The sequence below is a fragment of the Mastigoproctus giganteus genome, chromosome 4 (genome assembly GCF_048544385.1).
Source record: "Mastigoproctus giganteus isolate SK-2022 chromosome 4, ASM4854438v1, whole genome shotgun sequence".
Taxonomy (NCBI): Eukaryota; Metazoa; Arthropoda; class Arachnida; order Uropygi; family Thelyphonidae; genus Mastigoproctus; species Mastigoproctus giganteus.
Window position 1 is genome coordinate 63,429,159 of NC_143578.1, and position 12,080 is coordinate 63,441,238.

At 36.1% G+C, this 12,080-nt stretch overlaps 1 protein-coding gene across 10 annotated transcripts in view; it reads left to right on the top strand.

Annotated features, from left to right (window-relative positions):
- LOC150086788 (uncharacterized) overlaps positions 1–12,080 on the top strand; it is a 181,134-nt gene that overhangs the window by 147,888 nt on the left and 21,166 nt on the right. For all 10 annotated transcript variants that reach the window (XR_016546898.1, XR_016546896.1, XR_016546897.1 and 7 more), the window contains 3 exons: positions 1,585–1,877; positions 3,194–3,393; positions 10,412–10,450. Coding sequence is in view for 7 of the 10 variants with exons in the window: in XM_090372752.1 (XP_090228878.1) it covers positions 1,585–1,877; positions 3,194–3,393; positions 10,412–10,450 (532 nt within the window). In the remaining 3 variants the exon portion in view is untranslated. The remainder of the gene's footprint in view (positions 1–1,584; positions 1,878–3,193; positions 3,394–10,411; positions 10,451–12,080) is intronic.

The window sequence follows — 12,080 nt, forward strand, 5'->3', positions numbered from 1 at the left end:
TAAACCCAATTGAACTGTGCATATGACAGTTCAAATGGATTATTAGTTTTGATAGCATATATAGATGTCACTTTCAGCGCATTTTTCTTGCTTTTTGGGGAAATTTGGCTCTTCAGCAGGGGATTTCCAAGAAGAAAAGGTGGACCTTAAGCTATCCGAATGCACCATCTGCTATTCGACCGGTACCCCATGGAGAAAGATTCCTGTTCGTGAGTCACCAGGAATCCTTCTTCGTGGGGAGAAGGAGAAGGATTCCTGTTCGTGAGTCACCAGTTGAATACGTTTTAGAATCTGATGAAGAGTCAGGTGATAGCTGAGATAAATCACTTGAACCCTCCACATCAACAGATCCTGATTTTATTTCCAATTTTCCCTCCGTAGGGCCGCACATAATTACGCAAAATAAATCAAATGATCTTATCAGAGATCTTGTTTTAACCAAAAATAAGGAAAAACTTTTAGGCTAAAGATGCAACAGTGGAACCTTCTTCAAGATAATGTTCAAGTGTCTGTATACCGGTGCCTATATATTATATTAAATAAATAGGTTTTTCCCATAATTATAAATTTATTAATTTTTGACACACTTTCGATTGCTTTACCAGATATTTGGTTGTGTTATTTCCCTTTGCTTCAATTTGCTCCCCGCCATACTGGTGTTGGAACGCACTTAAAACAGATTAACATGGAACCGCTCTCAGACCATAAGGGCAGTAAACTTACTAGTTATCCAGTACTGACAGTTACAACCTCAGACATTAGTCCGATATTTTCTGCTGTCTGTTCGTCCGTTTTCAGACTACTCTTTTACTCCCAGCTCAGGGCGTACGCTTAACAACAACAAAATAATCTTCCGCTCACGTCGTTTTTAAAAAACAAAACATTTTCCACTCGCAAAAACCAATCTGATTTCTGTTTTTATTATTTTCTCCTTGTACTATGTCACTAAAACAAAGACTGAACTTCTTCATTTGCTGAGATACTCCCTACCACCCGATCAGCAATAAGCCGCCCCTAGTAATCCTCTTCCACTATCAACATTCCACTTTCTCACGATATGTTTGCTCAAACAAACAAATCTTGGGAAATCTCAAAACTTTGCTAAATACAATATTTCTTTTGGTAGTACACCAATCCTTGAGATTACCATCAAGGACTGTCTGACACTCAGAGTAAGATCAGCGGCCGTTGCTTCCTGACATGTGGCGTCAATATATTGTGTCTGCACATTGCGTGTCTTCTCCAGTCCATTTGCTTATTTTTTTCTGGATGAAAAACCCCAGTTTCTGGGAAGAAAAACCTTGGTATTTCTACCAAGGAGTAAAAAAAGGTTCCTCACACATTCCGCTGTGCTACCCATGAGGGCACAACACTTCCACTTTGGAAATCGGGAGGTGAGAGAGTTACGATTTTATCTTAAAAAGATTAACTGAAAAGCTAGTTTAAATTAACTTATGAAACAGGTCCGTGAAGTTGGAAATTCATAGAGTGAAGGTTTCTACTTTTTGCTTACCGTGGATGGCGCTTAATTTCACGTTAGTTGCCTATTAGTTCCAAACAACTCTTCGTTTCTATTGTTTCTAGTGACTTCAACATGCTTGACCCCCGTAGTTCAACCCATCAGCATCAACGAAGTCCAAAATTAGGGGTGAGGGGGAGAGGCGACAGCAGTGGTAGTGACGGCGGACATGTCGGATCAACTCGCAGCATGAGTGGAGGTCATCGTACATCCGACTCTCAACAGCAGCAGCAGCACCACCACCACCATCATTCTTCGGGAACGTCTTCGCGAGGCGGGCATTATGGACGAGAAAGAAGTAACCGTCACGACCACGATACAGATGACTTACTACAGTCTCCAATCGAACCGGAAAATGGTAAGCCATTCTTCGTTTTCCATCTCTGTATTAATAAGTTTGGCGCTGATGAAAACTTCAAAAAGTGAAATAAGAAAATGAGCTACAGAAGTCTCAAGAAATTTGACGCAGGTGCTGGCGTATCAAGTGCAAATGAGAATGCTGGAGTTCCGCAAGCAATGTGTACGGTTAATTTAGCAAGCTCATATACACGTCATTTTGATTTGCTTTCAATTGAAAATTTGGTACACGAAGGAATCATTTTCCAAACACATTTAATCCTAAATTCTCTCAATTGGAGTAATATATAACGCTTTATAGTTTAATTCTGAGTACGAATCTTCATTTGGTAAACGCTTCTGATCATAAATACGTTTGCATTTTTGTCAGTTTACTTGGGAAGCTGTAGATGTAGTCTGAGGTGTTAGAAATGTTGGGTACAAAATGAGTTTCAACTGCTGTGTACTTATCCAACTCAAACTTTTATGGTAGAGTTAAAAAATAATACTCGCCCTATTACAATTGCACTTTTGACTCAGAAAAACAAATTCGAGAGTTTTAAGAAATAATACCTATTGAAAATTCTAAACGTTTGACAAAATTTAATAATTTTCTTGAAAGAAGCATTGCAAGAGTTAATAAATAAGACACGGAAACGGAGGCAACTTTGATTGCTCGTTCATGCGTCAAAGACCTCGCTTTTGTTATTTCTCTTCGAGTTTTTGGAGGAAAAATAAGATCATTTTGCAAGGAATGATATATTAGTAAGAGATAAAGAAAAACTTCGGTTTTATAGTTGCCGGTTGATTGTGCAAGAAGCCGAAGTATAACATTCAAATATGAACCTTGAATATTTTGCCCAGTTTTCGAAAATTGAGCTGATGCAGAATTTAACAACCACACTCGCGAATTCACAATATTTTTCCACTGCATACAAAGAGGAAAAATTTTATAATGATGCGTGAGGTTCTGTCTAAATAACAAGGTGGTTGTCATTTTGTGCAGTTCAATTTATGCAACCAGCTGTGGGTTAGGTTGAACTAGAAAAACATCGAACAGTAGTTCCATGATACCAGCAATGATTTCCGGATGTTTTTAAACTGTGGAAACCGGGAGTGGAGGGTCACCGAATTATAGAATTCGATAACGTTTAAAATAATTATTCAGAATGTCCCACAACTGAGAGTACATCTGCAATATACGAATGAATCTTAATTAAAAGTGGTTTTCTTAAACAGAAATTAAGACTTCAGTGAGGTGTCATTTCTTGGTTAAACATTTTTTTCTGTTTGATCTTTGTACCGGTTATGATACTCGACTTCCTTTTTTTTTTTTAGGTCTATCTAGTTCCAGCCATAATCCGAATCCCAGATCACAGAGCCTAGTAGAAAGTACCAGGACAACTTCCACGTCCCACAACCCTGGCTACGCAGGAACCAACTCTTCCCCAAATCATCAACACCACCACCCTAACCCTACCTGGAACGGTCCCCTCTCTCCCAATCCTAAGTCAGACAGTCATAATGAAACGAATAAGGTACGAATTTTTAAAATAAACTATTTGTAATTTTATATTAATCGATATTATATTATAGATTAGCCTATTCATTAAACAGCGACAAAAACTGCATGAAATAATGCGTGCGTTAATAAAAAATGTTTTTCTAGTAATGGTTGTAATCTTTAATTAAAAATCACACTGCTGTCTAATTGGTCAAGGATATGTAATTTAGAATCTCTTATCAACTATTCTTTGTCTAAATGGCCTCATTCATTGGCCAATGAATGAGGCCATTTACAGAATTGATTTCAGGAATAAGTAGTTTCTGTTTATATTCTGACAATAAGGGGTCAGAGGAGTTTACAAGAATATTGCATTACCGTACTGGATTCCAAGACGAACGTGGCAAATCACTTTTACTTGACGACTCGGCTATAATTGTGCCTTCTAGCAGACTATGTTACTTTCTTCGATTAAAACATTGCCTACAGAATGAGAATTTAATTTTATTATTTGAGTTATGTGGTGTTTAACGCATAGAACAGTAACACGGATTCCTAAATGAATCTTTTGTGTGCCTAAACTTTTAATTTTGCAAGCAGAAAAGAACTGAGTCTAGCTATTAGTTTTTGATAAACTGTGCGTAGTTTGTCAAAATTAAATTATTATTTTAACGGTACTGGAGCTTGTCGCTCATACCCGTATTTATCTGTAAATGTGTATGCATAGAGGCCAATTTGCATATTGTGCGAATCGAAAAATAAATTCGGAATAGATTAAGTACGCCATCGATTGAAAAAATACTATTATAAATTCCTCCAGTCAAGAACGGCAATTGAACCCATATAGATAGGAAACCAGAATTTCCGAAAAATAACTAACCATAAGCTTTATTTTAATTAGTTGTATATGCAAAATACTTATTTTTTAACTTCTAAAATGTTTTTAAAACCTTTCAGTGAGATTATTGGAAAAAGAAACCTATTATACATGCTTGCATATGTGTTTTCATGGCGCTCGATTCTTGTAAAAGAAAAAAAAAAAAAAGAAACACTTCCTCTTGTTTTGAGAAAGAAAGTTATACACCTGATGAAGTGTCTGCTGATCACCTTAACTTTTGTGACTTCTAGCTTCGTTTATGATTATAAAAAAATTATTTTTGCATTTTTTTTTTAATCACGGCAGTTCTGTTTTGAACATTTTGCTGTAAAATATTTTTTGCGCATTTACTTGTTTAATATATGACGAAAAAAGAAAGAGTTTGATCGATGCTCCAAATTCATAGTACGCAAAAGCTTCAATGAGATAGCGACTGAAACTTTATAAGAATAGAGCGAAATTTCCTTACAGCACTTCCGAAATGGTTTATCACGTATAGCGTTTTTTGTAGTCCCCCTAATGCTTTATACAAATCAGTATAATCATGAAACGCATCGATCACCTGATGCTTTCCAGAGCCTTCTTTTTTTTTAAATGGCGAGTTGCATTGCGTGTTAAATTATTAACCCCCTGCACAAGAGTAGCAACCCTTTTGCTCTTACCCTTTCTACGATAACGGTTTATACCAAAAAATTCACCTCGACTGTATAAATAAATTTGCATTTATTACAATAAAATAAATATATACATAATTAGTGCAATTAACAGAACTCAAACATCTTAGGCACCTTAGCATATATGCATAATACGCCTGTCTTCAACGTGTCGAAGTTATAATTCATGTTGGCCTAAAGAATTAAAAGTTTTTCATAAAGAACTTTTTAAGGAAATTAAAAAACATAAAGAAATTCCTCATATGCCTGGTCACCTTAAACTACATTTTAATTATTAAATTAGTCTGATTTCGCCAGTATCGAAAGCATTTCCTATAAAGTATTTCGATAAAAAAATAATCTTTTAAAAGTTTAAATAAGAAGGCTGGTTAATTGTAGGATTTTAGGCGCATCAGCAACTGAGGCCATATTGCACTGTATATAACGTTTTGCTGTCTGCTGCACGAAAAAACAGGGTTTCTGGAGGGAGGAACCGTACTGTCAGCCACGTTGCGAAAAAGGCCCATAAAAATTCCTCACGTCATCGATGGGACTCGTATTCAGGTCTTTATAGCCCAATGTGGGGAGGACGGTGATTATATACACTGTGCTACCCCACGAGTGTTAAATAAGGGGATGAATCATGTCAGTATTGCTCGTCATGTCGCATTTGCGAACGGCGCAGGGGGTTATGATTCTTCTGTGTTGTGCGAAAAAGGACGGAGATTGAATCCCTTAAAGATGGAACAAATTTTGATTTTATAGCCTTTAGCCAGCGAGTGGTTGGTTGGTGGAACAGACTTCCATCCCTTGTGGTGGAGGTTGATAGCCTAAATAAGTTTAAGGCTCAGCTGGACAGGTATTTTGAACGAACAGAGGGGTGAAGTGGAAGTGGTTTTTTTTTTTTTTTTTTTGGCTGATGCTGCATAAGCTTGCTTTCTTGCATCAAATGCCTCTACTAATGCTAATGCTAATGCTAATGCTATATATCGCGGCTGTGAGGATTACATGGTTTTCCTCCTCCTAGAAAATGGATTATTCATCTCCAGTAAAACGACCATAGAATACAGACAATTTACAGAATGCTGCTATAGGTCTTCTGTAGTAATATAATGGTTTCTTCACTTGTCACTAGTTCAGAGAGTTTTGGGCTCGAATCCCGTCGATAACTGGAAGAATTTGTAAATGTCTTCTCACTCGAAGCAATAATTAGCCTCAGGAGGAGGGTTCCCAGCGAGTTACTCCGGTTTTTCATCCCGCAGGACATGAAAATCGGCCCATGAACACACTTCTACAAACGTAAAACAGCGGACAAATATGGTCCAAGTCGCCGATGCTCCTAAAAACTAACAACACTCTACAGATTGTTACTTTGGTGCAAGAATGGAAATAGTCATCTAGTAAACGGTTTCGGTATTATGTATTGTCCTTGACTAAGTCAAAAATACAACAGGAAGTTGTTTTTTCTGTTTATTTCGTTAAAGATGGAAAGTACCATACTTATAGGGATCAGGGACCATAGAAGTCACTAAATCCAGGTGATAAAAAGGATGTGAGAGAGAGAAGGGTTATCTGCAACGGAACCGTCACCGTACCAACGTGGTAAGCGGTGACAAGACGCGTTGGTAGAGAGCTGAGCTGTCTTACTACGGAACAAGTGGTTTTTGTCAGCTGATAGAAACGGCAGCCAGTCATGTAAACCGGAGAAAGAGATCAACTTGTCTGCCATTACTTTTAGACTCACACTCTATGACAGGCCTCGCTATTCACGCTTATATCATTGTTGATGCAAGCTGGATATTCGTGCCAGGAATGTGGGCAGCGCTTTCTTATGTTTAAATCTCTCTCTTGGGGAAAGGATGCGAGGATAGTTACAAGGAATAATCTTGAATCAACGTTTCTCCATCAGAATAAAGCAGGAGAAAGTGCATGCATTTTAAGTGGGCTATAGCGGCGTCAGGCGATGTGCTCTATGATTTTGGATATCAGTTTTTCTCTTTTAAAAGAAATTCGTTTACTAGAAAACTGCAACTTTTATTTCGAGAAGGCGTGTAAATATTTAACAAACTATGCCTGAATGACTTCGATGAAGGTTCAGTTGAGTATCTTCAGAATAATATTTTCCCATCTGAGTCTGCCTGTATTATCTACTCAGGCAAAAATATTTTTGTTGAACAAAAAGCGTATTTAAAACGAAATTTGCTTTTCTTTCCAGCTTGTCAAACCTCTACCCCAGTTTTGTACTGGCATTTCTCAACGGGTTTTCCAAATCAAATTAACTTTGACACCTATTTAGCGAATTTCTGAAATAAAATGAAATAAATATAACAAAAGGTGTAGCATTCAAAGTACCAGCAATGCAAATGCCGAAAATTAAAATGCCGGCTGTTTAAATCATCAAGGGGAAAGTTCCAAGAGGTCGGAACACCGACTTGTTCAAAACAGCACATGGGTAACAGGATATGAAAATTGTTCTGTTTACAGATAATGAAGAATAACACGCAGGTACACGCTTTTAGAAACTGTCCAGGTTCTTTGCCCTTGTCTTTGCGTCATTGGCTGTAATGCATCTTGGTAACTACTCCAACTGAATGGCGCATTATTGGAGAGCAGTTGTTTAGACTTTTTAGGGGAAATGAGACGTCAGTATGTGCAGTCTGTTTCCCCTTTTTAAATGGATGGGAAAAAAATCCGCCGGAAAAAACAAACAAACACCATCCTACCATAGCCAGTTTCACACGCATCTTGACCATCTTATGCTTATCTTTATATTCCATTAAACTAGAAGTTCTCAAACTGTAGGCCGCTATTCTGCCCACCCCCCGAAAGGGATCGCAAACATATTAGAGGGAGTTGTCGCATTATTTAAAATGCCTTGGGTATATTTCTTTCTTGCCCAACTGTAACCCAAATGAAATCATTAGTTTTATTCATGGAGCTCCCGCATTAAACATTTAATAGTTTTATTTTCCATGAAGTTTATATTTTTTTCTCGAACCCCTTGACTTCTTTACTATTGATATTTTCGATTCTTGGAGCTTCCACTGAAGTTCTCTTAAATTTTTGTTGCTATTCCTCACTAAGGTTGTTTTAATATTGCGAATGTAATTTAACCATTAAAGATATATAGACTTAACCTTATTTTTAGCACAATTCCATATGGTAATTCTCCAATATATTTTCAGTTGAAGGAGAGGAGAGAGTTAATTGCTAAACCAAATTAAATTTTGAAGTTGCATTTCATTATATTTATGAATAGCAAAACGGTGTCTTAAATTGATATGAAATCTAGAGACTCGAGACTTCGATTTGGAAATAAAAATGTACGTATAAATTCATCTTTATGTGATTTACATATCCTTATATAAAATGTATGCGAACTTGACTTCTATTGAAATCAAAATAAGATTGATTTCGTTAATAATTTTATTAACGTAAAGCTTCATTATACGTAGAGCTCTAATGGAGCTGGAATGGTCTCTTCATGTTATGCAATTAGAATTAGACGAAGAAATTGTCTGAGACTTTCAGCCCTAAACCCCTTTTTAGTAATTAGAATTATGTATGTTGGGACAGTCGATTTAACGCAGGTATCAAATACTCGAAAGGACATGTTGCAGCATTCTGAAATGTATGCTGGATTTGATCTAATTTAGGAAATGGCATTTAATTAGAAATCACTAATTTAAGGCTCTACTCCAAGCCCTTTTACTGTGGCATAATACGTGTTAAATTAATTCAACTTACATGACGCAGAAACGTTAAACTTTCACTCTACGCTCTTCTACACAGTCACTACAAAAACACTGCTTCAATTAACTTCAGAGACTAATAGTTGTGTGCTTTATTAAGCGTGAACCTAAAAGAGAGCTCTAGTATTTTCTGATTGGTTAGGACGCGTCGTCTGCTACAAAAGATTTTTTTAGTCTCTTTTAGGTTCACGTCTAGGATACTCTGCCACAGTAGAACTTGAAGTAGAGCTCAAAATGTGTAGTTTCAAATTGAATGTGGTTTTTTGTAATTAAGTCAAATCCAGAATACAATAAAGTGCCTATCCTTTTTTCAAATCAATTAATGATTTAGGTGTAAATAAATGGCTGCCTTTTAAATAAAATTGAGTTATAAACGACAAAAATATGGATATAAGGATAGAGGACTGCTGATGAATGTAGTTAAAACGCCAGTTTTTTAACTTTGTTGTAAATATTGTTATCAAAATTATGAGGATATTTAGCCTCTTAAGAAGACGTTCACAAATTGCATACCGCGTGGAAGAAGTCAATAAAATTTTGCGAAGCATTTCGAGTGGGTAAGGGGTGTTGCACGAATGTAGGGTTTAACGTTACTTGAATTGGGTTAAAAGAACATCTTGGATTTAGAAGAGTAGACTACATAATTCAGTTTATGAAACCTTTAATGCAAAAATAATATATACATTTGTATTTTATGAAATACGTTTATCAAAGTATAACGAGATTTTGTTTTTCATTTTTTAACCGTCGTTTTAATGAACATTTACGGTAATTTCAGCCAAATCCAAAGATTCTTAGAGGTCAGTTTTCAATTCAAACAAAGTTCCCTTAAAATCACGATAATTATTGAAATAGCTGTCAAATCTGACAGATTTTTTCAATAATTATCCTGAAGAATAAAATTCAAGCTCAAAGGGCTTCAAGCTCACTTAATGTTCTCAATTTCTGTTTGGTTTTTTTCTAAACAAAAGTATCTGAGAAACGCAGGATTCGTTGCTTTTAGATAGAATGTTTATGTGAGGATTTACCAAAAAGAAATGGTGTTGTATAAAGTACAAATCAACTAGGATTACTAGACTGCACAGGTGGGGGCACGACCAACGAAGGGATTCCTTTGGGAGAATTTATCTTTGGAGATTACTTGTGTAGGTTCGTCTTCGAAGTCGCTGATGCTAACTGTCGAAGTATAATAGAAATGGACACTGCACCTCCCAACATTCTCAGGAAACACTGTCTTAGTCCAAGAAAAGGATTTATGACTGGGGAAGTTTCGATGTATGCGCAGTATCGTCTCCTAGGATAGCCTCAGCGGAGCGATGATTTTCAACGTTGCTGTAGCTGTAATACGTTCTTTCGTTTATTTAATCTATTTCTGTCCTGTTTCATGAGACTCGTTGATTCCATCTTTATTTTCTTCTCGCTAAGCTTCGCATCCTGTATTTACAGCAGTGGACAAAACAAGTACTTTATAATATCTTGTGCCATAAATTTACACAAGCTTTCTCTGTCTCTCGAAATCAGCCCCAGATTATTTACTGTGTTTTCGAATTATAATTCAGTTGTCCGTACTTGTTGCTGATGAAATACTGCTTTTAATTCAAGTCGTAATTACAGCGTAAATAATAAATTTCCACCAAGTATTGATATTATTAAGTACTGCATGTACGTATTTCTAAATACCCGCATTATTCAGGAATTTTTAATTATTTATTGCTTAAATTATTATTTCATGAAGTTGTGAAAATAAATAGCTTTTGTTTCTTTAATTAGTATAAGTACCGAGCAGAAGAAATAAATGGAGAAATTCAGGTAAGAAACAATCTCATTTTTTGACTATAGTGATTATAGATTTTAATTGGAATTTGAACTTTTTATTTAAATTAAATTTAGCTCTTTCTAGTTTCATACGTCATTTTAGTTTATTAAGCATTTAATAAACGACGTCATTTAGCAAATGGATTGTCTGCTGCCATTTACGAAACCAATCAAAAAGGAGCCGTTTACATAAAAACGTCGTTTAGAATGGATGTCATTATGATTTTATTTATTTTATTGTTTTTCAGTATGACATTCGAGAAATAGCTTGAATTTGAATAATTACAATCCGTACTGTTTATTGTGTAAGATAGAAATACCAGCATGTACAAGTAAATAAAAAATAAACAAATAATAGTTGCCCATATTTTTCTTTTCTTTAGGGCTATTACTGAAGCTTTCAGAATCCTTTTTTGTCATCAGAATATATTTGTTCAAGTTTTTATTTTATTTTCGAACTGAAAGCACTATAGACTTCTTTTCATTTTATTTCAGTCAAAAAATGTAACTGTGCTTTTAAGGAAAACGCAGTTCGTACTAGTTGAAACGAAGGCACAAACACGGAAGGGTGCCACTGAAGGTCATAAATATACTTCGAAAAGTTGCGCTGATTACCACACAACTTCTAAATGACGCATTTCCTGCCCTATGCTACCAAACAACTGCATGCAATGAAATCCTACAACTAGTTATTTACTAACGTAGTCCTATAGACGCCATCAGTAGATTGTGATTTTTAAACGTTTCAACAGAGACAAAGCACATAACCTAGCACTTAGCAGACATCTTATAGTATTTTCAAAGTAAGTAAGACCTCGCGGTGGCACAGTTGGTAGGATGGCCGTCTTCCCACAACGCCTGAGAAAGACCTGAGTTCGACTCCCATCGGTGACTGGAAGATTTTTATGGGACGTTTTGACAGCGTGGCTCAGTTAGTCGGTCTTAGGAGAAGATATCATGGTTTTTTCTCCCGGAAACTCTGGTTTTTCGTCCAGCAAACAGAAAATTGACCTCGGAACACGCGCAATTTACAGACAATGTTTGGTGACTCATATTGACACAGTATCACATAAATTGTCACTTTATGAAATCATAGAGCCGCAGTGAATTTGCATAAAATTTTGTTTCAAATTAGGGAAAAATGCAACAGAAACCCAAGAAATGTTAAAGGAACTTTATGAAGAATTTTCCTCGGAGATTCATTCCGGTTCTCCATTTCCACCTCCCTTCCCCAGATATCGAATTTGACCCATGAACACGCGCAATTTATGGGCAGTAATACAGGAAGGGATTTAACTGACGATCATAGTTCGTTAACCCTATGTAGGTGGATCATGAAACACAAAAATGTAAAAACGTGTTTATTATTGTGTAAAACATATACTTTTTAATATTACTTGCACGTCGATGGTGTCATCGACTTTTTTCCAGCTTTCTAATGCATTATTATTGATGGCATCCAAATATCGTATACTGCATTCAAATTATCGCTGTTGCAAAGGCTTTTTAAATGAAGTGTGTACTTCAATTTTTGTCCGCTACTGTATATATTACACGATAACTGAAACTTTATAAGTGTTCCACTTTTAACCTATTCGGCCTAAGAGCTTAGCAACTACTCTTT